General features: G+C 45.2%; 1 protein-coding gene across 1 annotated transcript in view; it reads left to right on the forward strand.

Annotated features, from left to right (window-relative positions):
* Positions 1 to 26,793, forward strand: part of COPA (coat protein complex I subunit alpha) — a 45,608-nt gene that overhangs the window by 5,862 nt on the left and 12,953 nt on the right. The window contains exons 4-17 of the mRNA XM_040452447.1: positions 2,012 to 2,092; positions 6,372 to 6,448; positions 7,165 to 7,274; positions 12,218 to 12,327; positions 14,139 to 14,238; positions 15,023 to 15,158; positions 15,596 to 15,678; positions 18,224 to 18,374; positions 19,326 to 19,392; positions 20,298 to 20,373; positions 22,255 to 22,337; positions 23,257 to 23,396; positions 24,462 to 24,547; positions 24,662 to 24,800. Coding sequence (XP_040308381.1) covers positions 2,012 to 2,092; positions 6,372 to 6,448; positions 7,165 to 7,274; positions 12,218 to 12,327; positions 14,139 to 14,238; positions 15,023 to 15,158; positions 15,596 to 15,678; positions 18,224 to 18,374; positions 19,326 to 19,392; positions 20,298 to 20,373; positions 22,255 to 22,337; positions 23,257 to 23,396; positions 24,462 to 24,547; positions 24,662 to 24,800 — 1,439 coding nt within the window. The remainder of the gene's footprint in view (positions 1 to 2,011; positions 2,093 to 6,371; positions 6,449 to 7,164; positions 7,275 to 12,217; positions 12,328 to 14,138; positions 14,239 to 15,022; positions 15,159 to 15,595; positions 15,679 to 18,223; positions 18,375 to 19,325; positions 19,393 to 20,297; positions 20,374 to 22,254; positions 22,338 to 23,256; positions 23,397 to 24,461; positions 24,548 to 24,661; positions 24,801 to 26,793) is intronic.

Below are 26,793 nucleotides of genomic sequence, written 5' to 3' on the forward strand. Positions count from 1 at the left end.
TTAGTGGCTGTCTGAGGTTGGAGGGGTTGGAAGCGAGTGGGGAGTGAGAGCTATGGGTATAGTGTTTGGGGGGTGGGAGTGAGGGAACGCTCTAAAACTGGTGGTGGTGATAGTTGCACAGCTCTGAACGTACTAAAAACTGTCGAATTCTGTACTTTTAGTGGGTAAGTTACATGGGCTTTGAATTATATTTCAATAAAGCTATTAAAATGAGGGCATTGGTTAGCTGGTGGGTGTGCAGTGTTCTCACAGGAAGCTGTAAGTGGCCAGCTTCTCAAAACCCTACAGGTCTTTATGGATTCACAGTTTTGGAGTTTGGTAGTAGTCTGTGAAGAAGTCAGGACAGTGCAAAGTTGGAAGTGTGGAAGTTGATGTTTTTATTTTTTTTAAAAGTTTTATCTATTTTGAAAGAGAGAGTGCACGAGTGTGCCAGTGGAGGGGCAGAGAGGGAGAGACAGAGAATCCCAAGCAGGCTCCGCGCTGTCCGTGGAGAACCCAAGGTGGGGCTCAAATTCGTGAAACCACGAGATCGTGACCTGAGCCTAGATCGAGAGTCGGTCGCTTAACTGACTGAGTCACCCAGGTACCCCTGTAAGTGTGGGAGTTTGTTTTATTAATTAATTTTAGTAAGATTATGAAAAATGTTTATTTTTAGGGAGAGAGGGAGCGCATATGCGCGTGCATGCAAGTGTGGGAGGTGGAGAGAGAGAGGGAGGCAGGATCTGAAGGGGGCTCTGCTGATGGCAGATAGCCCGATGTGGGGCTTGAATTTATGAACCGTGAGATCATGACCTGAGCTGAAGTTGGATGCCCAACTGACTGAGCCACCCAGGCGCCCCTGGAAGTGTGGAAGTTTAATATAAATACTGAACTCTGTAAAAGGCGGAAAAGTTACCAAACGGCATTTATCGTATGATCTAATTTTTGTGTGACACTCAAACTGCACTGTGTATGTGTATTTTGTTTATAGATAATTCATTGGAAAAGCATTCCAATACTTTCACCTTTGGTGGTGTTTACCTTTTCTCATTTCTGCACATACCTGTTGAGCACCTGCTAGTGTTAACCTCTGTGTTAGGTGCTAGGGGTTAGTGCTGAGCATGATGGACAAGGACCCCACCTTTAGGGAGCTTGCATTCATGTTTGGACAATCATACTTTCAGGTTATCCGAATTTGTTTCAGGAAATGGTATTACCTTTTGTAACTTACAAAAGAAAATTTAAAAAAATTTTAGTAAAGAATAGTAAGTAGGTGGCTTGGGGATAGATTATAAAAAAAATATTAGGTGTTAACATTTTTTTTTTTTTTTTTTAAAGGCAACTCACCTCTTATTTTTGAACTTTTTTGGAAGGTTTTCTGGATGGTAGTCTATGCTCACATTTCTTTCTCAGTTATGTTCCTTGATGCCTGGTACTTTGGTGGTTGGCTCAACTTTGTATCTGAGTATCGTGTTTTTCTGCTTAGTTCACCCTAACTGAGCAAGGTAGTATTTTCCATAGTGATGAGTTAAAGTCTGTGTGATAGGCAAGTACAGACCGTGAAGGTATGTGTATCATTTGCCAGCAAGGTAGCAGTCTAGGAGGAGGTGATGCTGTATGTTACATTAATGTTTCCTTTAGAGTCATCGTATCTGTCCTGCTTTTTTAATCTTCAGCTAAGATAGCGGGTAACACACTAGGGGGTCAGTATTCAAACTAAGAACACACTTATGCAGTAGAAAGAAGAGTGTCAAGTCAAGCCCTGGACAAACATCTCATCTTGTTTTAAGTAGAGTTGGTTTCTCCCCAGAGAAAGGAAAAACCTTTCCATAATTTCCCCTAGCCTTGCCTTTTCCCGTCGCCATGTGTTTAGCTGACTTACGTTTTCATCTTTGATTTTTTTTCCTCCAACCTTAAGCAAGTCTTAAATGAGACTTCCTATCAAGGTTCCTACCTATATAGAAATGCAAAAATATAAGGCAAACTTACTTGTTGAGAAACCTGAGTCCCTTAGATGGATTTCTTTTTGCAGGTGTGGAATTACAAGCTTCGGCGCTGTCTCTTCACATTGCTTGGGCATTTAGACTACATCCGCACCACGTTTTTTCATCACGTAAGTGGCCATAGGAGCTCTAGTTGTAGAGCATTCTTCAGTTGCCCTGTGGGGATCTTTACTTGCTTCTCAGGAACCCATGACAGAAGAATTAGTGGAGTTTTTGGAGTGACTCTTCTAGAAACTATGTGGCATTGACCTTTCTGCTTTGTTTCTGTCTTCAAAAGGAAGCACTCAGGGTTATATTGAATTTAATTTAATTGGGTTCAGTGGGCTCTATAAGGAAGTCATTGATTCTCTGTAGGGAAAAGTAGAAACTGGATTTTAGGTTTACTGAGCTCTAGTGGATAAAAGTTTGCAGACTGATCCCATGTGAGGTGTTATTAAGTAGGTGTGTCTGGAGGGAGGTCAAGGTTAGGTGCCCTTTGGATGAGCTAACAAATGTTTTGAAGCATTAACAATTAGGTGCTTCTATCTTAGGATTTTAGGGTACAGTAGAGGCTTTTCCTTTACCCAGGCTTTATACCTTCTTTTTTTTTTTTTTTTTTTTTTAACGTTTATTTTTGAGAGAGAGGGAGAGACAGAGCTTGAGTGGGGGAAGAGGCAGAGAGAGAGAGGGAGAATCTGAAGCAGGCTCCAGACTCAGAGCTATCAGCAGCACGGAGCCCGACGCAGGGCTCAAACTCATGAACCGTGAGATCATGACCTGAGCCAAAGTTGGACACTTAACCAACTGAGTCACCCAGGCACCCCCATACTTTTCTTTGATCTATCAGGTATCCTAGAAGACAGATACCGAGTTACATATAGATTAGAGACTCCCAGCCTCTTAATCCAGTCCCAACCTGGCTGGATCTTTCTATAATCTTATGCTATTAGATTTAATTTGTACCATTTCTTGACTCTAGTAAACTGAGTCTCTTGAATTAAGTTAGAAAGAATATAATGAAATAAATGAGAATTTCCTGGCTAAGTATACTTTATTTCTTTTTATAAAATTCAAAAAGTAAGTTTTAGGGTAGAATAATAAAAATTAGAACTAAAACATTTGAGAATGATTAACCAAAGAGGTAAAAGACCTGTCCTCTAAAAACTGTAAAACACTGATGAAAGAAACTGAAGAAGACACAAAGAAATGGAAAGAAATGCCATGCTCATGGATTGGAAGAACAAACATTGTTAACAGGTCCATACTGCCCAAAGCAGTCTACGGATTGAATGCAATGCCTATCAAAATACCACCAGCGTTTTTCACAGAACTAGAACAGACAATCCTGAAATTTGTCCGGAACCACAAAAGACCCGAATGGCCAAAGCAATCTTGGAGTTATCACAATTTCAGACGTCAGGTTCTATTACAAAGCTGTAGTAATTAAAACATCACGGTACCGGCATAGAAACAGACACAGAGATCAATGGAGGAGAGAGCCCAGGAATAAACCCACAATTAAATGGTCAGTTAATCTTTGACAAAGGAGGAGTGGATATACAGCGGGAAAAAGGCAGTCTCCTCAACAGATGGTGTTGGGAAAATTGTACAGCAACATGCAGAAGAATGAAACTGGACCACTTTCTTTCACCATACACCAAAATAAATTCAAAATGGATGAGAGACCTAAACGTGAGACCTGAAACCATAAAAATCCTTGAAGACGGAACAGGCAATTTCTTTGGCATTGGCCGTGGCAACATTTTTCAAGGTGTGTCTCCTGAGGTGAGGGAAGTAAGAGCAAAGGTAAGCTGTTGGGACTACATCAAGATAAAAAGCTTCTGTACAGCGAAGGAAATAATCAACAAAATTAAAAGGCAACCTATGGCATGGGAGATTGCAAATGACATCTGACAAAAGAGTTAGTGTCCCAGATACAAAGAGTTTATAAAACTCAACACCAGAGGGGCGCCTGGGTGGCGCAGTCGGTTAAGCGTCCGACTTCAGCCAGGTCACGATCTCGCGGTCCGTGAGTTCGAGCCCCGCGTCAGGCTCTGGGCTGATGGCTCGGAGCCTGGAGCCTGTTTCCGATTCTGTGTCTCCCTCTCTCTCTGCCCCTCCCCCGTTCATGCTCTCTCTCTGTCCCAAAAATAAATAAAAACGTTGGAAAAAAAAAAATTTAAAACTCAACACCAGAAAAGCCGAGTAATCCAATTAAAAAATGGGCAGAAGACATGAACAGACATTTCTTCAAAGAAGACATCCAGATGGCCAACAGATGCCTGAAAAGATGCTCAACATCACTCATCATCAGGAAAATGCACATCAAAACTGCAGTGAGGTATCACCTCATACCTGTCAGAATGGCTAAAGTCAACAAAAGAAATAAGTGTTGGCGAGAATTTGGAGAAAAGAGAACCCTTGTACACGGTTGGTGGGAGTGAATACTGGTGCAGCCACTGTGGAAAACCATGTGGAGGTTCCTCAAAAAGTTAAAAATAGAACTATCCTAGGATCCAGTAATCACACTAGTGGATATTCACCCCCAAGATACAAAAGCTAATTCAAGGGAATACATGCACTGCTGTGTTTGTTCCAACAGTATTTAGAGTAGCCAAATTATGGAAGTAACCTAAGTGTCCGTTGATAGATGAATGGATAAAGAAGTTATGGTGTGTGTGTGTGGGTGTGGGTGTGGGTGTGTGGGCGTGCGCGCGCGCACACGGGGATGTTATTTAGCCATAAAAAGAATGAAATTTTACCATTTGCAATGACCTGGATGGAGCTAGACAGTATAATACTAAGCAGTATAAGTCTGAGAAAGACAAATACTGTATGATCTTACTCATGTGGAATTTAAGAGACAAAACAAATGAGCAAAGGAAGAAAAAGAGACTAAGAAACAGACTCTTAACTATAGAGAACAAACTGATGGTTACCAGAGGGGAGCTGAGTGGGGGGAATGTGTGAAATAGGGGGTAGGAATTAAAGAGTACGCTTAAAATGATGGGAAAAAAAATTCTCAGCAACAGTGCACGCCTTGCTGTGAGCTTGTGGCTGGGTGTTGTCGATGAGGCCATCCTGCTGGCACTTAATCCTGGGGGACATACTTCACTTTAGAGAAATGAAGCCAAGTGCGCTCTCGGTTTGATGCAGGACTCTTAATGCACAAAACAAAATAGAGGAAATCCATTTCATTAAGGTCATTCTCCAGATTCTTTCATCCTAAATTTTCCTCCGGCACTGCTGGGACTTTGAAGAAATCATTTGCAGTGTAAGACCCTGTGGGGCCATGCTTTTAAGTTTAGAACGGTTGGAGGAGGTGGCCAACGTGAATTGAACGCTTGCTGAGTTCCCAGAATGGTCTTCTGTCACCTTTTCCATGGTTCTCAACCACAGGAGATTTTGTCCCCCAGAGGATGTGGCAGAGTCTGCATGTGGCAGTGTCCAGACGCATTTTTGTTGTTAGGGCTTGGCAAGGAAGGCTGCTGGCATCTAGTGCGTAGAATCCGGCTGTGCTGCTAAACATCCTTCCATGTGCAGGACGGCAGCCTTCAGAGAACCATTCCACTCAAAAATGTCAATAATAACCCATTTTATGAATGGAAGAAACTAGGGTTCAGTGATGTTAAGCAATTAATAAAGATATATGTGATTCATTAAAAAAAAAAAAAAAAAAAAGAAACTGCTTGAGAATGGTAACTGCTCAATAGGATGATCCGTGAACTAGGGACTGTCATCAGTGCAAGGGACCTGCTGAAGACTTGCCTGGGACAAGTTGCCATCTAGCTGGAAAGTTCGGGAAACTTTATTTTCTTGGCCCAGTAAGTATATGTGTGCCTTGTACTTGCTAGGTTCTGTGCTAAGTGCTGAAGATACAACCGTGAATAAGAAATGCTTCCTTTTCTCAATTACAGATTCTAAATAAGCTGCATCGTTTTTAGATGTTATTTTCTGTTTTGGTTCCTAAGATGGCAATTTTTTGAGACTGGATGGTCTGATAAAGAGAAGTCAGACCATAAATCAGTGGTCTAATCCTGGGGTTAAAGGGAGAAGATCATTTCATAGGATCTTAAATTAGGACTAGCCATGTATAAGTAGAAATGCACATATACACACTCATACACATGAAAGTGAGTACAGTATATGTTATTTGCCTCTCAGGATCCTTTATGCCTTTGTCTGGCTTCCATTCTGAAATCTCCCAAGTGCAGGCGCCAACGTGGGAAAAGCTGATAGAATGGTGGGGAGGAGGCAGCGAGACGGACAAATCCGAGGCTGCGGTCCCTTTGCTGGTAGAGCTGAGACGCCAGGCCACGGAATGTTTCCTCCAAAGAGAGAAGTGATCACAGAACCTGAAAGAACATGTTTGTTTAATGTTGAAATCCTTTGTCTTGGATTATCTTTCAGGAATATCCTTGGATTCTGAGTGCCTCAGATGATCAGACCATCCGAGTGTGGAACTGGCAGTCTAGAACCTGTGTCTGGTAAAGCAGGAGATGGGGCTCAGAGACAGGCTTTGTTCTGCCTGTGTTTACATCATGAACTTCTCTTTAGAACCATCGTCTCCCTTCCCTAGTGGGCTCTTCCTGCTGATTAATTACTGACTGGATTTGTAAGATGCTTTTACATACAAAATGAGGCAATCTTGTTAGTAATGTATGACTCTGGGTCTTCGGTCATTTCTTCCAGGGAAGGGAGGTCATATCATTAGGCTTTTAGAACAAATCTTTTAGCTGGTTTTCAGTTCTGTTCCCTTGAAACGTGAGTAAGGTCTAGACCTCCATCCTGCCTTGTGTTTGGGTTGTGGGCTTTCCACAAAGATGTAAGGACCATGTAAAAGGATGCCCTTTAAGAGGGTTATGCCCCCCCAAATCTAACTGATAGTTTCTAGTATGAATTACTAAGACTCCGTTTATTTTGACATATGAATGTTTTCAATATGCGAGGGGGGCTGTGCTATCTCACTTCTCCAGAAATTAGTAACGTTTGAATACTGAAGCATTGGAGGAAAGAAGGGGACGGTTGTTCAAACAGCTGACCTTGCTTGTTGCTACTAGTTCACAGTCGTTAGCATGGCTTGCCGTTGCCTCCAAAGAGAGTACTTGGGTCTGTGAAGTATAGAGAGTGGTATTTAACGTGTAGGAGTCTGTTGAGTCCTGCCTCTAATTTGGTACGGTCTTTCTTTTTTTTCTTCTTGCAGTGTGTTAACAGGGCACAACCATTATGTAATGTGTGCTCAGTTTCACCCCTCAGAAGACCTGGTTGTGTCGGCCAGCCTGGACCAGACTGTGCGTGTTTGGGATATTTCCGGTGAGCTGCCCAAGTTCAGGGGACAGCCTAACCATGTCTGCCGCAAAACTGCAATTGCTTGAAATAATGAGGGTGGTTGGCTCACAACAGGAAAATGTAGAATATTCTTTCTCGTGTAATGTCTTTGCAGTATCATGTAGTGTCTTTGCTTCTGAGGGTTTAAATCTGCTTTTGATGGTTCTTTGTGTTAGAGGTATTCCTTAAGAAAAGTGGCTGCTCCAGAAAACGTATTGAACTCGAAGAAAATTTTACTTTTTAATTAGAACTGTTTTTAGTTAAAATCTATGTACAGTTGGGAGTATTTGATTAAGAATCATGCTTTCCAGTAAAACAAAACAAGAAATAAATATGTGTTTGACAAAGACAAATTTGGGGAATAGATTAGTGCGGGGACACAGGACTCTTGGATCCTATGGCCTTGTTTAGAAATAGGACATTCCCTCTATTATATTTCTTCTAGTGTAAGGAGCACGGGGGAGGGTGGGATTTCTTATGTCTAGAACACCTTTTAATGGGCGGACTTGTAGAAATTAAAATAATCAAATTAAAACAGATGTGTACATGTTGGCTGATGGGGATAGTTCCTCCTTTCACAGTTTATGTGTCTTGATTTGGGGGTATGGATTCAAATGTTCAGTGCTGTGTGGAGGAAAGCTGAGAAGTTGCTAAGCAGGGAGTTGAAATGCTGGGGAAGGACTGTAACCTGTGAGGCAGGCATGCGGATGGATGGAAGTGCTTTGTGGACGGATGGAACATGGAAACGGAGCTCTAGATGCCGGGGTCCTCTGCCCAGTAAAATTTACTTACCACTTGCTGAATTGTCTCTTTTTATTCGTTTGTTGCCTTAGGAATTCTTAGAGATCGGGTTCTGTGAAAGGTCAGTGGGGAGATTGCAAGACACCTGTTTCATTCTATAAAAGGAAGGCCCCTCAGAGGTCCTTGCCTGGTTCTTTGTGGTGGTAAAGGAGCCACCCTTCTGAATTGTATGGCTGGGGTGGTAACTGTTCTCGGCCCCCTTGTGATAGGGTGGGCCGGGGCAGGAAGCCACTTGCTTTTACAAGCCACCAACGAGTAGCAAGTCAGAGGTTTGGATTTGCGGGAGCAGCATTTGGAACGTTGTAAGAGCAGTTGGTTACGATTCACGCAGCAAGGGAAGCAGCTGGGGGAGAGGGGGGTCAGTTGCGGAGCAGAGTCTTGGGGTTTTTGTTTTTTGTTTTTGTTTTTGTTTTTGTTTTACTTTCTAGTATGTTTGGCAGAGATCTGAAGAGCTAGAAACTTAATTTTGGTGCCATAAATGCTCCCTGTCTCCACCACCCCTTCCCTTCCCTTCCCAACCATGGGAAGAGCTTTTGACAGAAACTCCACGTATGTTGCATATTGGCTTTGACTCGGAGATGATAGTCTGAGTCCTGTGTTGTGGTGACTCTCCTGTTAGAATTTCTAGAATTACTGCCATTTCCAGAGGGTCAGAATTAGAAGGGAATGGGCTCAGCCAGACTGTGTTGGAGATGGGGCGGTTGTGGCCTGTTCCACGAGGGCTTTTGCCATTGCAGTTTTTCGTCACACTGACGAGGCTTTTTGAAGTACACCCGGATGTGACCAGCCTTGCCGACAGGAGTTGAAGCACAGGCGCTGTGAGCCCGTGCCCTCTCCTGACCGCTGGCGCCAGGGACCTCGCTTACTCTCTCAGTAACCCGGCTGTGGCTTTTCGTGGTTTCTCACTGCGTGCACATTCCAGTCACCCTCTCTGTCTCGGGACATGGGTGCCTGATGGGGTTGGATCCAGCTCACGCTCTTCCAGCTGCTCAGCTGCGATTCTTAGGATAGCCTTTCCCAGCCAGAGTTCTGTGACAGAATTAAGTGCTACTCAATACCTGAGCGACTGTTTTCTCAGTTCTTATGAGATGGTACGTAGCTAATGCCACCGCAGGTCATAAAGAAGTTAATTTGTCATCTGCATAAACTGCTGCTTTGGCCAGTAGGGCTTAATTCTGTCCGTAGAGCACCGGGCTGAGCAGGGCCTCCTACTGCTGCGCTCTGGGAGCAGTGTTTATGCCGCCCGATGCCGGCGCGGCAGGTGCCCGTGGCCTGGCTGAAGCGATTGGGACAGTTAGGTGGATGGGTTCTCGCTGGTAACCTGAAGTGCCCAAGGCAAGAACTCCTTCTCTTGACTTTTGTAGGCTAGAGAACATTTTCACATCAGAATTCAGGGCCTGAAATCAGAGAAGAGAGGGGGAGAGTGTGGACCCCAGCTGGGGCTTATACTGGCTCGTGAATGTGTGCAGCGCGTGGATGCGCTATAATAATTTTGCAGTGCTGTCCTTATTTAGCGTAAGCGATACCGGGTGTTTTGTGCTAACTGGCTGCACTAACGCTGTTGCTCTCTCCGCCATTTCTGAGTGTTTTTCTCTCCTCACAGCTCTCTCGACTTCCGGTAACCCCTTAACCAGAGTGAAAGGAAATGCTCTGGCCTCTAACCAAGTGGAGCTCTGAGTTAGACTTCTACATTTATTCTCTCCTCTTCTGCAAACCAGCATACTCTTTTTAGCAGAGTTATTTTCGCCTGAGTTCAGATGAGTCTGAATACAGGAAGAGGGATTACCTTTCAGATCTGTTAGGGACCAGAGGTGGTAATTCTGAGAGAGGAAAAGTTCGTTCTGGGTCAGAGAATGAACACCCTCACAGTTAAAGGACTGCTCAAAATTCTAACTTTTCGGCACGTCTAGCTCTCTGCGTTAGATGAGCGATAAGGAAACAAATTTTAAAGGAAAACCTGTGTCCTTGTTATCTGTCCCATGAGAATCGAGTCCCATGGGGCTTACTTAACCTGAATCTTTTCTGTTAGCCTGGCAAAAATATGTGTTAGAAACAGAGTATATTTATAATCTACGTGTAGGAGGCAGGTTACTTTTTTGGCCTGATCTTCCAAGTAAACTGCCAGTTAAATTATCTCAACGTGCTTCCACCTTTGCATGTCAAGCCCATGTAATTCAGGCTTAATCTTTGCGATGACAACTAAAAAAAGTATTAATTTGCTGCCAATTCCTGTCCTCAGCCCTCTCTTTTTACTACTTCCCCTGGTCCCCATTGGGAAGCATGCGTCAAACTGGTCCAGTCTGAGAGTGGACTCCCTTCCCTCTGGATTTGAGTAGCTGCTGTAGAAAATTTCCATCTGTCATTCAGTCGTAGTGAGTGGCTTGTCGAAGGCTCAACTGTTTCTTCTCTAAGTATCTCTTCACTGCCTGTCACTGTTCATCTGTCTGTTTTTATTGCTCTTCCCCTTTCCTGGATCATGACAGCAAGTGCAGCAAAGCCTTGCATTCTGTCATACGCTTTCCTTTTAATGTGTTTGTTGACGCTTATTGGAGGTGAAGTCTCTCACCGCTGTCTGTCTTTGTGTCTTCCTTTGAATCTGTTTCGTATACCAGACTCATTAGAAGAAGTGGGCAGATCCCATTAAAGAGACCAGCGAAGTAAACGGGAAGAGGCATCCCTTTGACAACGTATTTATGAAGCCGTGGAGAGTGCATTTTTGTGACAGCATCGGCTTTATTTCTCCCACCTGTTGATGCTTATCTTGGACGGGACGAGATAATTAACACTGTCGGGTCCTTTTAAGCGCCTGCCTCTCCAGTGCTGACGTTTACCTGCTGCTGGAGCAGAAGAGACATACTGTAATTTTAAAACAACAAACAGAACTATAATCATTAAACTTAAATGTTTATATTTTCCCGCAGATGCCACAATTTAGGCTTAAAATGACGTAGGTTTTATTTTCAATGATAGCTTTTATTTTCCCCCAAATTATGGATACTTGTTTTTAATTTTACAAGTGCCAGTAGTTCCAAATTCCTCTTTCCTCCACAGATGCTTTAAAAGATAAAATTTTAGTCCCTATTCTATTTTGTTTATAAACTGGTATAATTATATCTGCTTGCCTGTTTCAAAAGGCCGTTATCAGGATCAAATTACATAACGTGGTAGAGAGTGCTCTGAAAATCACAAAGTGCTTTCAAATGTAAGGTAGTCGTATTGTTAGCATAATTTTGGTTGTGACTGTACCGCGAATAGCTTTTCAAGATAGGTGTAGTTGAGCCATAAATTTGGGTCCTACACAAATAAGACTCTTCTTACTCTGGGGGTTTTTTTCTGTTGTTTTCAAATTATGGGTAGTTCCTCCCGGTGAAACTAGCCTCCCAAAGTTTTAATGGCAAAATACACGTATTCAGATCTGTAACCAGCTTTCTTACGTTAAGAGCTTAAAGGGACACGACAGTTACGCTCTAGGTAGAGTTTAAATAAAAATCTGAAACGAAAAAGACGTGACAGTTCTGATCATTTTGCTCTCTGCCCAGGAGTCCCATAGAAGAATGAGGACACTTCTTGCATGGTTTGTAGTTTTACACTCTTCATCCACTAAAGAGCCATTTAGTATTTAGTAGGTCTCGTTTCCATATCGGCTTTGGAACCTCCCCATGAGGTGCCTAACAGCTGCCAGTTTGAGAAGCACTCGAAAGTTCTTGAGATGATGGAAGAAAAGTTGCTATAGTCGTCACAAAGTTGAAAGTGGAAATGGAACGGTCATCATCTGAGGCCACATTTCAAGAACAGGAAAGGCTAGAAATTCCAATAGACTGCTCTTGAGGTGAGGCTTGTTGAGGAAGTTCACTGTGTCTGAGGTTTGGGTTGTCCTCTGGGAAGACAGCCCAGTAGTGGGTCTGTTAAAAGAATGGTTAGTGAACGTACTTTCACATTTTGAACGTCTTTAGAAAGAAACACATAGGAGCTCTTGAGTCTCCTCTTTTTTCGATCTCTCTAGATTGCTTTTCCCCTCCTTTTCTTTAACACTAGTCGTATCACTGTCCCTTCCTGTGCCTCTGTGACCGTGCTCTCTTTGGTAACACTGCTCTGTGTCTTTCATCCCATTCCTTGTCCCTTCAAAGGTCTGAGGAAGAAGAACTTGTCCCCTGGCGCAGTGGAGTCCGACGTGAGAGGAATCACCGGGGTTGATCTGTTTGGAACTACGGATGCGGTGGTGAAGCACGTGCTGGAGGTACTTACCTTCACAGCCCGAGGCTGCTCTGGGCTCCTCTCTGGGAAACAGGAAGTGGCCGCTTACTTGTTCATTCCTTCAACAAAGATTTGTGCGCTGCCTGTTAAGTACCGGGCATGGTTTTGAGGCACTGGAAATAGAATAGTCCGTGAGCCGGGAGACGAGAAGCTTCTGTGCCACCTAAGGGAGGGTCACGTCACCTGCTAAACCCGGTGGGGAGAGAGGGAGAAGGCCGGCATAGATGCTGTCACCATCCCGCAGCAGAGCCCATTCTCAGTCCTCTGGTAAAAGTGGGGCTGGTGGGAGGGGAGTTGTACTCGTTGAGGGCCAGCCAGGTGTAAGTCAGTTGTGTGCATGGTGGAAAATAGAAGAGAGTATTAGAGAAAGAAACTAGATTTTTAAAAATACTCAATTTAATCCTGTCAGCTGTCCAGTGAAATAGATATTATCAACCTCATTTAACAGATGAAAAAAAAATGGAGATTTAGAGAAATTGAGCAGTTTACCAAAATCCAAACGTATCCAGTAAATGGAAGAACTAGGATTTGAATTTGGGTCGGACTCCAAAACCCAGGGCATTTTAACCACAGCATGAAGTCTCTCAAAAACACTGCCAATTTGAAACTGCCTTTTCTATGATCTTGCCACGGATTAGAATATAACTATATAAATAAAGTGCAAGATACCTTAAAAGCAGCAATCCTTAAACTTTGTGGTCTGAGAAGCTCTTTATACTCTTAAAACTTACTGAGGACCCCAAAGAGTTGTTCATGGGGTTTATTATATCTTTGAGTTTTTACCATATTTGAAATTAAAACCAACAACTTTTTATCTTTGGGGGGTGCATGGGAGACCCAGTTGGTTGAGTCCAACTCTTGACCGGCTCAGGTCATGATCCTAGGGTCGTGGGATCAAGTCCTGTGTCAGGCTCTGCACTGAGTGTGGAGCCTGCTTAAGATTCTCTCTCTCTCTCTCTCTCTCTCTCTCTGTCTCTAAAATTAAAAAAAAAACAAAACCTTTTTTAAAAATGTGTTTTCATTTTTTTAAAACATGAAATATAAAAGCACACATTCCATTAGCTGTGAAAACAGTGATATCACCACATCAACGTAGCCCTCTGGAAAACTCTACTCTCATGAGAGAGTAAGAGTGAAAAAGACAAATCATGTCTTTATGAAAATAGTTTTGACCTTGCACGTTTCCTAAAAGGATATTGGGACTCAGCTGAGAGTTTCCCAGCCACATTTCCTCAGTAAGTTATAAAATTGGTCTTTGTTCTTGAGATGTTAATAATGAGTTGGGGAAATAATATGTAAGTAGATAAAACAAGGCAGTATATCCCAAATGCAAATGAAGCTGAACTTGGGAGTAGAAAGATCTGGGAGTTGCCATGAGAACTTGGATGTAATATTGGATGGGTTGACATGGTGGCTCTCGTGTTCATACCTTAGAATAGCATCACCCTTTGCGTCTTTTCACAGGAAGAGTAGAAGAGACATCTTTTATTTTTTTTTCAACGTTTATTTTTTTGGGGACAGAGAGAGACAGCATGAACGGGGGAGGGGCAGAGAGAGAGGGAGACACAGAATTGGAAACAGGCTCCAGGCTCCGAGCCATCAGCCCAGAGCCTGACGCGGGGCTCGAACTCACGGACCGCGAGATCGTGACCTGGCTGAAGTCGGACGCTTAACCGACTGCGCCACCCAGGCGCCCCCAGAGACATCTTTTATAACCACCAGCGTGGCCCTTCAGTTTGCTTTGAGTAATAGTTATAAAGGCATTTTAGAAGAACCACTTTTTGTTTTCCGCAGGGTCATGATCGCGGAGTAAACTGGGCTGCCTTCCACCCCACTATGCCCCTTATTGTATCTGGGGCAGATGACCGCCAAGTGAAAATCTGGCGCATGAACGGTGAGTAAACCAGTGACAGTATCACTGTGTCCAAAAAACGGACTGCTGGCCAGCCAGGTGACGTAGCCAGGTTGTCTGGACTTCACGACCCGTTTTCCTACCTTAGATGGTTGTGCTAATCCTAGGAGCACAAAAATTGCCCCATCCTCTATTTTCCTGTTTTTGAGGCATCCTGATTTGGGGGAGTCAGAACACAGTTAAGTGGAAGAATTTATTCTTTCAAAAAATATTTATTGGTTGAGTACCTGCTTTGTTCTAGTCACTGTTCAAGGCTCTGAAGATACAAAGGTGACTAGAGCATATGGAACTTGTATATTTATTCAATCGTGACAGCTAGTGACAAGTGAGACAGGGTAAGAGGGTAAAGAATGATGGAGAAGAGGTGCTGTTATTGATAGGAGGGTCAGAATGGAAGAACAAACGCGTAGAGATTCAGAGGCTTAAATGGAGAAAATTGCCATTTTAGAAAGAAGTTGCTGATTTAACGTTTTGAAGTATACCTAGCATTTGGTTAGAGATGCCATAATTTTATTTTATTAATTTTTAAATTTTTTATCTTAGGATGTGCAAGTGGGGGAGGGGGCAGAGAGAGGGAGAGAGAGCATCTTAAGCAGGTTCCATGCTCAGCGACAAGCCTGATACTCCATCTCATGACCCTGGGATCACGACCTGTCCCAAAATCAAGAGTCAGACCCTCAACCAACTGAGATGCCATCATTTTAAATCCTAAACCTGTAGTAGTAGGGAGTTGTGAGAGATCATCTAATTCTTTTTGGTCCTTTAGAGTCAAAGGCGTGGGAGGTTGACACCTGTCGCGGTCATTACAACAACGTGTCTTGTGCCGTCTTCCACCCTCGCCAAGAGCTGATCCTCAGCAATTCTGAGGACAAGAGCATCCGCGTCTGGGATATGTCCAAGAGGTAAGGGGGTTATGATGGTGTTGACCACAGCTGGAGGGAAGGCCCTCCTCTGTCTCGTTCTGTCTCCTGCCAGTTAGATTAGACTGCTTCTGTGTGCCTCTTAACCATCTTCAGCATATGGAGAGGTCAGATCCAGTGTTAGGAAAGCTCGAGGGGGCCTGGAGATCAGCCAGCATTTACAGATTGCCCATCAAATACAATCTCCACGTGCATTCTTTTCTCCTCCAAATTTAAGCATGTTCTTCTGTAGCTAGAGACATAAGAAATACGCAATGAAGGTAGCATAACGGGAAATCGTGATGAATAAGAGGAAATTGAAATTCAGAATAATAGGACCAGTGAGGTTTTGCTGACTCCCACTCAGTGCTCTTGTATGTGATAGGCTGGAGATGTCTCAGAAATTAGTATTTTTTTTTGCTTACCTGTTGCTTTCCTAGGACTGGGGTTCAGACCTTCCGCAGGGACCACGATCGTTTCTGGGTCCTGGCCGCCCACCCCAACCTGAACCTCTTTGCGGCAGGTAAGGGTCATTTCTTCTCTTTTTTCCTCGTTGAAGTTCAGAGTTTGTAAGCCTTGAGCATGATGCTCTGTTAGCTCTGACTCCGGTGGACACAGAGTAGAATGAGAAGGGGATATGGGATTCTCAGAGCCACATGGCCGAAGCCCTTGTCCGTCTGTCCCCCTTACCGTCCTGGAGGACCCTTCGTGTAGTGTTCTGTCTCCACCCGGGTCCGCTGGGCAATAAAACCCATCCTCTTTGACAAGTCAGGAGGCTCATGGTGGACACTCAGCGTTCTCCGGCTGCAGCGCTGGCGGCTGAGCGACAGTCACGCAGGTAGCGGATGACTGAGCGCCCTGAGCGCCGGGCCCCGGTCTGGGTGCTGCTGGTAGAGCGGTGCCCGAGGCCGCGTCCCTGACTCTATGGAATGTTCTTTGTGGTGAGGGGAGAGGGACCATAAGGCAACGAACACGCAGAGGAGGCTTTGAAGAAATGTTCAGCCAATGGCGCGCAGAGGGGGACGGCTGTGGGGACCGGCCGTTCAGGAGAGTGAGGAGGTGGCAGGCCCGGGCGGGCGGGGCCGCGCGAGACTCCGAGTGTGTGTGAGTGGGGCGCGGGGCCCCAGGGCGGGGGGCGGGCCCCCCCCCGGGGGGGCAGTGAGCGCGGGTGAGACGGCGGAGAGGCCAGCGGGAGCGCGGTGAGTAGGGGCCCAGTAGTCCGGGAGGAAGAGCAGGCCCAGCTGTGCTCTGCTTTGCAGGCAAGGCCGGGGTTAGACTGAGGATTTTCTTCTGAACGGGCGGGCGGAAGGTCATCGGAAGTGGCTGGGGAGGGAAGCGAATGATCTGATTTACGCGTGGAGAGCCGACAGAGGTGGACGGGCTCTCTGAGAGACGGATGATGCTAGTAGGGAAAAGGAGAACATTAAAAAAAGAAAAGAAAGGCTTTTTAAACTAGTATCCCCGTTCAGCAGAAACCTTTATGTCCTTGCTGTTTGCTAGGGACTGGGGATGCTTGGAAATTACCATAATTCCCGCCTTCCAGAGCTCGTGGGATAGTGGAGCTGGTGGACTTCATTACAGTGCAGGATGCTAAGTGCGATGCTAGAGGCTTTTTGTTTTTTGAATCGAAGCATAATCGACATATATAGCCTGTTAGTTCCAGGTTTACGTGGTAGTGATTCGATATTTTTATATGTTACCAGGTAATCCCCATGATTAAGTCTAGTTACCATCTCTCACCACGTGAAGTTACTACAGTATCATGGACTATATTCCTTAAGCTGTGCATCACGTCCTTAGGGACTTACTTATTTTATACCTGGATATTTATACCTCTCAATCCCCTTTACCTATTTTGGTCACTCTCTACCACCTCCAGCCTCTGGTAACTACCAGTTTGTTTTCTGTACCTAGGAGTCTGTTTCTGTTTTGTTGTTGTTGTTCATGTATTCTTTTTTTAGATTTCACATGTAAGTGAAATCTTAACATTAGTCGTTCTGACTCACTTCACTTAGCCTAATTCCTTTAGGTCCATCCATGTCGTTGTAAGTGGCAGGACTTCATTCTCTACGGTCGAGTAATAGGCCTGTGTGTGTGTGTGTGTGTGTGTGTGTGTGTGTGTGTGTGTGTGTATGCCACATCTTCTTTATCCATTTACCAGCCCTGGGACACTTAGGTTGCTTCCTCCATATCTTGGCTGCTGTAGATAATGTTGCAGTGAACATGGAGAGGCATGTATCTCTCCAAATTGGTGTTTCTGTTGTTTTCTTCAGATAGATACTCAGTAATGGAATTGCTGGATCATATGGTGGTTCTATTTTTAATTTTTGAGGAACCTCCATACTGTTTTCCACGGTGGCTGCACCAGTTTACATTCCCACCAGCAGTGCACAAGGGTTCTCTTTTCTCCACATCCTTGCCAGCACTGTTCTTTCTTGTCTTTTTAATACTAGCTACTCTGACAGGTATGAGCCGATGTCTCATTGTGGTTTTGATTTGCATTTCCCTGGTGATTAGAGACGTTGAACACCTTTTCATATGCCTGCTGGCCATCTGTAGGTCTTTGGAGAAATGTCTATTCAAGTCCTCTGCCTATTTTCGAATTGGGTTGTTTGTGTGTGGTTTTCTTTCTTTATATTGAGTTGTGTTCTTTTTATATTTTGGACATTAACCCTTTATTGGATATTTGGTTTGCAAATATTTTCTCCCATTTATTCAGCAGGTTGGTTGCTCTTGCATCTTGATGATTTCCATCGCTGTGCAGAAGCCTTTTAGTTTGATGTAATCCTGTCTGTTTACTTTCAGTGTGGTGGAACTTTGTACAAGGTGATAGGAGAACACAGAGGAGGATGTGTGTAAATGTGACAGTGGTAGGTAGAGTATTAGAAAAGGATTCACAGAAATTGATTTGAGGGAAGCTTCTAACAACTGTGGGAATGTAGACAAATAAAGGACACATTTAGGTACCTTTGTTTTTAGCACATATATAATCCTCATCCTTGTGTATCTCCTGTTTCCAGCTTTCTTGCCTTCAGCTAATTCTTTCCTCTCTCCTCCCTGTGCCCCAGGCCATGATGGTGGCATGATTGTGTTTAAACTGGAACGGGAAAGGCCAGCCTACGCTGTTCACGGCAATATGCTACATTATGTCAAGGACCGATTCTTACGTCAGTTGGATTTCAACAGCTCCAAAGATGTAGCGGTGATGCAGCTGCGGAGGTAAATCAGACATGTTTCCTCCCGCCAGACCCTCTGATCTGTCACCATGCTGCGATACCCGCAAATAGAATTCTGTTCTTTTGATGACATTTTGGGTCTCCTCTCCTGTTGCAGATCGAGTCCCCACTGGGGAAGCTGCTCAGTTTAAACCCCAGGAGCATGGTGGGCAAGGAGGAGGCCATGAAGAGAAGGGCAGTTTCCCTGATTAGAATGCTAGTGAGCCTGTGCACAGGACGTCACTACTGCCACAGTCGGCCGGGTTTCTTGCGAACCAGAGAAAGTTTCCTGGTAGAGTGGCCCGACTTGGTGACAGGCCTTTTTGCCTGTGTTTGGCATTTCTGTGACTTTGGTTTGCTTTCCAGCAAACGCATACAACTCTAAACTAGAATATACATCTCTGGAAGCTCTTCACTCTGAAGATGTGATCAGCTCTGGGATGTCTGGCAAAAAACTGTCCTTTCGGAGGGCCAGCTGCATCAGCATGCTGAAACATTGATGGTGGCAGGCTCTGGCACGAGGCTTTGATAACCACCCTCCGGCATTACTACAATAAAAAGATGGGTTTATGTGAACACTCCAAGGGACGGGACAAATTAGCCAGAGACAGAGCCCATCACGTTGCTCTGTGGTGTCCCCTGCAGTTATGTGTAGGAATTTGTCCCCAAGAAGACCCAGTCCCGCTCACTGCAGCGAGTGCTGACCCTACGTTCGGTTGAAAAATCAGACCTGTACCAGGGTTTGCCTTTTTTAAACTGTCGAAGCTGAGCTAGCGGTGTCCTGGCCTTGAAAGAAGGAAGAGAGTAGATGGAATGTTTATTTTTATTCCTGATTATGAAAGTGATGAGTTACATGTGTAAAGATTGGGTAAGTAGGAGATGTGGGAGTCATGCCTTTCTTCCTTCCGTCCTTACTCCCCTTCCTCATTTTCTCTTTTTCCATGTACATCCCTAGTGGTTCCAAGTTCCCGGTGTTCAATATGTCGTACAATCCAGCAGAAAACGCAGTCCTGTTGTGTACGGTATGTGACCCCTGCTGTCCTCCTAGGATCTTCCCGTTTTCCGTAGGCCTCTTTCTCATGCCCTTAGGAAAACTCTAGTGGCCGTTTAGAAGCTCTGTAGTGGTCATTTTGAGAGAGCTAACACAGTAAGCAGCCTCAAACCAGGTCGGCTCCAGTTACCATAAGCATATTAGGGGTTTGTGAACTTACATCTTCACTAAGGCTGGCAATTTCTACACGTAACGCAGCCTCAAGATGAATGACCCGAATCGAGAATGCTTGTCTTGACTCCTTCACGGGGGCAAAAATAGCAGAGCTGACCTGGAGGAGGGGTGCCTTTCAGTGAAGTTGCCTTCAGGGTCAGCAAGTAGCCCCCGTACTTCTTGCCGTGTAATTTGGGGGAAAGAGAGGAATGACATTCTAGTTTGAGTGCCCTGTTTGCCAAGTTAAAAAGAACGAAAACATGTCTTTCCCCCTATGAGTTCTAGTGTGTCTAATCCCGTTCTTTGTTCGGTATCTAAGAGTCTTAACGTTTTTTCCTTGGGAGTTGTGTTTACTGTCGTCTTTGGTTTTTTTTTTTTTTTCCCCTTGAACAAACTTTTAAGTTGACGAGTATACTTAGCTAGAGCACCAGAATACCGGGGATTTAGTTTATTAACTTGTGGAGTCAAGAGCAGTCCTTGCTGCCTTTCAGATAATATCTGCATAAACCTTTGGAGGATACAAAAAATATGAAGTGACATGAATTCCGAGTTCTTTGGCGACGAGTCTGAGAACTGCTAGCTGTAGACACGTCCACCTGTCCCTGTGGGTGACGGGTGAGAAAGGGATGGCTACAGATCACTGTGTGACGGCGCAGTTTCCTCTGTCAGAATAAACTGCTGTCTTGGGTTCCTGTCACCATCTGATTCCTGTTTCCTCTACAGAGAGCCAGCAACTTGGAGAATAGCACCTATGACCTGTACACCATCCCCAAGGACGCGGATTCCCAGAATCCCGACGGTAGGTGCCCCCTGTGTCTGCCCGGCTTCGCGCACAGCTCTCCGCCGCCGCGCTGTCGCGCCTCTTCAAGTTTTTCACATTCCCTCCCCAGGCCACGGTCACATCACTCGTGTCTGTTGGCAGGTGCTGCTGACAGTTGCATCAGAGGCGACCATGGTGTGAAATATTCATGTTCCTCCTCCATTTTATTACTCCAGCTAGATATATATATTTTATAATTTGGTTATTAGAAACTCTCCATTTTCCCTTTCAGCACAGCATGTTATCCTAGTTTATTGTCAGCCGATATGACTTTCACCCTGGTAGTTTCATTTATTTAAGAATGTGGTTCCAATCTTGCAATGTCTCATCCTGGGACTGGGGATTTATGCTCTCCCATCCACATCCAGATCCGATTTGCTTCCTTTGCATGTCAAAGAAATGAGGCTGCTAACAGCCCCACACCCCGCCAGGGATCCCAGGATCCAGCTGAGACCCCTGTCTACCTCGTCCATCACCGCCAGCCCTTGTCGCTGTCCTTCCTGTTAGGATTTGCCGACAGCCTTCCAGAATGGATGTGTCTCACTTAGGCTCTTTTCAGTCCGCTTCCTCCCGTTGCTTTGTAGAGGCTTTCTTGGGTCCTCACCTTACTGGCTCACTCTTATGATATTTTAGGCTCCGCGAGCAGATTGCAAGAAGTAATTTTGCTAGCTCTGGCCCTTTTGCAGGTGCCACTCACTGTGTCACGATTGTTTGCTAATGCGGTTCACTCTTTTTTGAAAGTGTGGTCTTGGTGAAAGGAGAGGGAACTTGTGTGTCTTTGGTATCCATAACCAGTCTCCCCTATAAGTTAAACAGTTAAGCCATTTCTGATCAAATTGTGATTATGCCCCTCCGTACCCACCTCCTTGTTCTTTTTCCCCACGCATTCACGATTATTTCTTAGTTTTGCTTTATTACCACTTCGGTCTTATCTTCTCCATTTTTCAAAGGAGGTAATAATTGGCAAAGGTGTAAAGGTGCAGCCCGGTGCTAGGCAGCAGAGAGGAAGAGAAAGACCAAAAGCTCGAATAATGTGGCTCCCCAGCCCCTGGAAAACGGGGGTGTTGGTCATGATTAGAATTGCCTGTCACCACAGGTGCCAGAGGGGCACAAGGCGAGGCTGGCCAGCACGTTTTGTCCACTTCGCTGCCGATGGGCTCGTATATGGGTGTTTCGGCGCATCCTTCCGTGCACGACCCTTGAAGTTTCCCTGAGGGTGGAGTGCCCATTCGGAGTCATAGTCAGCCAGTGAGATGTTTGGGAACCGAGGAACATTTCGTAACTTTCTTCAGGGTGATGCGAGTGAGTGACATTTATGGAGCAACGACTTAGTGCTAAATACTGCCCTGCACCGAGCTCATCTGCCTGTCAAGATTCAGTTGGGAGCGCTCTGCCCCACCCTGCTCTACCGGGGGTCTGCATTTGCATGTTAAAAGCAGCAGAGCAGCTGCGTCCTGGGGAGGGGGCTCTGTCTCCACTCCAGCTTGTTGAGATAGGAGGTCCTGGACACTGACAGGCTGCTTGCCGCGCCACAGCTTGGCCAGCGAGGCCCTGCTCGTTAGCTCGATGGAGTGTGCTGTCTCCCAAGATGGGCGGTCCCTGTGCCAGTACCCGGTGTTGGCTGACAGGCAGCCACTTGGCCTGGAGAGAAGAGGCTTGGCAGGGTGGAGGTTGGAGTTTGGAGGGGACTGGTGGGGAAAAGTCACTGACGATAGCCTCGGGTTACAGCTGAATTAGTCAGGAAGCAGCTGAACCGGCAAAGCGGGCGTGGCAGCCAGCAAGACAGGCAGCTCCGTGGCGCGCCTGAGTCACCTGCCAGTGGCTCGCCACACGCTTCCCGCCCTTTGGTTTTGTTCTCAGCTCCCGAAGGGAAACGATCCTCAGGCCTGACGGCCGTTTGGGTTGCTCGAAACCGGTTTGCTGTCCTGGATCGGATGCATTCGGTGAGTTAGGGCAGAAAGGGGAAACTGATTTGGGAAGTGTGGGGGCAGTGGTGTATTGCATGAAGAAGGAGCATGTTCTCTTTCTCCTCTCCCCTGGGGAGCTGTGATCATCGTGCAGATACCACAGTCCCCTTGGGAGACAAAGAGCCTTAAAATTGACTTGATTGGCTTGATGGTCACTGTGGGTCTGGGTTTGAGAACAAAGGTAAAGACACTATTGACAAAACAGAAGCCAAAACATGTCAAATTTGAAAGCGGTGGTCTGGGTGAGGAGTAATTCCTTTTTTATCCTAACTACCCTCATTGGTACTTGAAGTGGAAGTGATCCTGAGCGAGAGAAACAAAGATCTCAAGAAAATATGTAACACAGATGTAAGCCCCAGCCCAGAAGTACCGTTCTCGCTCTGATTGATGGAGGAATTTGGGGGTTAGTTGGACTTCTCAGGGTATTTCAGTTGAGGGAAGAAACAGAAGCTGTCAGGGCCTCCAGAGAGGGTCTTGGTTAGGGTGGTCTGCCAAAATGGTGACCGGCCCGGACAGAAAACACCCGAACTTCGTTTATTTTATTTATTATTATTATTATTATTTTTTGAAAGAGTAGATTTAACGTTTATTTATTTTGAGAGACAGAGAGTGCGTGTGCGTGCACAAGCAGGGGAGGGGAAGAGAGAAGGAGAAACAGAATCCCAAGCAGGCTCCGTACCTTCAGCGTAGAGCCTGATGCGAGGCTTGAACTCACGAACTGTGAGATCGTGACCTGAGCCGAGATCAAGGGTCAGACGCTTAACCAACTGTGCCACCCAGGCGCCCCCTAACTTGGTTTATTGAAACCAAGGGACAGTTGCTGAGGCGTGTTGTCAGCTGTCGTCATCTTATGAGCACACATTTCCGGTAACCCCACTTGTGATAATTATTTCAGCTTCTGATCAAGAATCTGAAGAATGAGATCACCAAAAAGGTACAGGTGCCCAACTGCGATGAGATCTTTTATGCTGGCACAGGAAACCTCCTGCTCCGAGATGCAGAATCCATCACGCTCTTTGACGTACAGCAGAAGCGGTAACATGTCAGGTGCCCCTAAACAGACAGGCATGTAGTGGATGGGAGTGGACGTCTGTAGTGGGAGCTGTTCCCCCAGTAAGTTCGCCTCAGGCTTGACCACTTCTGTGTGTAACTCCGAGACTCTTTCTTGCCACTTTTCCCTCCTGTGATCACTGTCCATCCTGTCCGTACCCAGTAGCGTTAACAGTGAGGGCCTTATTTATCTGTTTTTGGAGCACTTACCTGAACAAAGAATGCTCTTGGCACTTAGAATCACGGGCACGTAGGGATGAGTGGCATCTTGTGCTTAAAGGAGCTTATAGTCCTCTGGTGAGATCAGACGTACACAAATCCCTGAGGGACAGGGAGTTGACGGCCAGGAGGGTGTGTGGGGGGAGCCTACAGTGTGAGCCGAAGTGTTTCCGTCACTCAGCTACAATACAGGGACTGTTTATTTGGTGTTATTTTTTATTTTTTATTTTTTATTTTTTTTATTATTTTAAAAAAAATTTTTTTTTTCAACGTTTATTTATTTTTTGGGACAGAGAGAGAGAGAGCATGAATGGGCGAGGGGCAGAGAGAGAGGGAGACACAGAATCGGAAACAGGCTCCAGGCTCTGAGCCATCAGCCCAGAGCCCGACGCGGGGCTCGAACTCACGTACCGTGAGATCGTGACCTGGTTGAAGTCGGACGCTTAACCGACTGCGCCACCCAGGCGCCCCTATTTTTTATTTTTTTAAATATATATTTTTTAGTGTATTTCTGAGTGAGAGAGAGACAGAAGGCGAGCAGGGGAAGGACAGAGAGAGACACACACACACACACACACACACACAGAATCCGAAGCAGGAAGGCCTCAGGCTCTGAGCGGTCAGCCCAGAGCCTGACAGGGGGCTCGAGCTCATAAACTATGAGATCATGACCCGAGCCAAAGTTGGACGCTCAACCGACTGAGCCACCCAGGCGCCCCTAGTTGGTATTATTTTAAGAAATTAGGGTTTAATTTGGTGATGAAAAGGATGTAGGTCGTAACCTGGGACTTTGGAGTCAGGTCCACTCACGTTCGCCTTTCTCTGCCCCAGGACTCTGGCATCTGTGAAGATTTCCAAGGTGAAATACGTTATCTGGTCAGCAGACATGTCCCATGTAGCACTACTGGCCAAACATGGTGAGTCTCCCTTATACCCACCCTGATGTAGACACCAGTCCTGCGCTCCCATCCCTGCCAGCCTGCTTCACTCACCCTGTCCAGCAGAGTACTCATGCCCTTTGCCTCTTACAGCCATTGTGATCTGTAACCGCAAACTGGAGGCTCTGTGTAACATTCATGAGAACATTCGCGTCAAGAGTGGGGCCTGGGATGAGAGTGGGGTATTTATCTATACCACAAGCAACCACATCAAATATGCCGTCACCACTGGGTAAGTGAATTCTCTGATACACAGAGTGGGAGAAGGTAGCTTCTTAAAATCACTGTCCTGTCTCAAGGGATGTAACTGAAGTCCTCCTTGAACTTTTCTTCGTGGAAGATCTTTGGCGCAAATGTGCTAGGCATAGCTGAACGTTCTTTTTCAAGTCTTTAAAAAATTGTGACATATGGCTTGAATAAAGAAAAATGCGGAGTATATACGTAGAGAATGGCAAATCGTCATATAACGAACGTTCCTGCCACCCAAGTCAGGAAATAGAAGAGTGCTGGCCTCCAGAGGCCTCTTGCCACCATGTGGTTGTTAATCACAACCACCTCCATTTCCCACCCAAAGATAACATTATTCTGACTTTTATGGTAATTTCGTCCAAGCTTTTCTTTGTAATTTTACCACCCAGTATGTCTTCAAATGATGTTTTAATCTTGCCTGGTTTGAACTGCATGTAAATCATCCTGAGTATATTATTTTCGTGTTTTGCTGATTTTGCTCCATATTTTGTTTGTAAGATGTATGTACCTATGTTACAGCTCTGATTTACTTGTCTTCGTTGTTGTATAATATTCTGTGAACATACCACAGTTTATCCGCTCTGCTCTACAGGGATATTTGAGTTATTTCTAGGATTTTGCCACTGTGCTAAAGTGTTCTCTTAAACAGTCTTCTACATGTGTTCCGGTGCATACACACACAACATTTCTCTGGAGTGTCCGGAACCAGATTGCTGGATCATAGAGTATGCGTATCTTCACATTTACTAGGTAATGTGAAACTGCTTTCCAAAGTGGCTGTACCGATTTGCACGGCCATCAGCATCGTATCAAAGCTTCCTCGCTTGTCATCCTGGCCAACACTTGGCTTTGTCAGACTTCTTTTGTCTTTATGGTGGATTTGTGGTGGCATCTCACTGTCATTTAGCTTTGCCACTCTCTGATTCCTAATGAGAGTGAGCAACTTTCCAGTTGACCACCCCTCAGGGTTCCCTTTTCTGTGAATTTTGTTCAGGACTTTTATCTGTTTTTGTTTAATGGGTTATCTATCCTGGTTATTTTAGGAGTTTTCATATATTTGAGCGTCAGTCAGTCCTTTGTCTGGGCTACATGTTACAAATCTTAATGCCTCCTTCCATTCCATAGTTTGTCTCCTGATTCTTTTCATGATATCCTATCCTTTGATGAATAGATGTTGTTATTTTAATATAGTTGAATTTATGACTCTTACCTATTGTGGATCTTGGGTTTTGTATCTTATTTGAGAAACCTTTATTGACTCCAAGGCTATAAAGGCGTTCTTTTGTATCCTCTTGTAGAAACTTTTTGCTGTTTTTTTTGTCTACCTTGGGCGGGAGGTGGAGAGAGCATGAGTGGGGGAGGGGCATATACAGAAAGAGAGAGAATTCTGAGCAGGCTCAGTGTGGAGCTCCATGCTGAGCCAGGTATGGGGCTTGATCTCACAACCATGAGATCATGACCTAAGCCAAAATCAAGAATTAGACACTTAACCAACTGAGCCATCCAGATACCAGACACCCCCTTTTTTTTTTTTTTTCAACGTTTATTTATTTTTGGGACAGAGAGAGACAGAGCATGAACGGGGGAGGGGCAGAGAGAGAGGGAGACACAGAATCGGAAACAGGCTCCAGGCTCTGAGCCATCAGCCCAGAGCCCGACGTGGGGCTTGAACCCACGGACAGCGAGATCGTGACCTGGCTGAAGTCAGACGCTCAACCGACTGCGCCACCCAGGCGCCCCCCAGACACCCCTTTTATATTGTGTTGTAAGAACTTTATACGTTTTTTGGGTTTTTTTTCCCCTTTTTTTTAAAGTTCATTAATTTATTGTGAGAGAGCATGAGAGCACACAAGTAGGGGAGGAACAGAGAGAGAGAGAGAGAGAGAGAGAGAGAGAAATTGATTGAGAATCTGAAGCAGGCTCCACACTGTCAGCTTAGAGCCCGATGTGGGGCTTGAGCTCATGAACCATGAGAT

This window comes from Herpailurus yagouaroundi, unplaced genomic scaffold, assembly GCF_014898765.1.
Source record: "Herpailurus yagouaroundi ecotype Mexico unplaced genomic scaffold, PumYag 207, whole genome shotgun sequence".
NCBI lineage: Eukaryota > Metazoa > Chordata > Mammalia > Carnivora > Felidae > Herpailurus > Herpailurus yagouaroundi.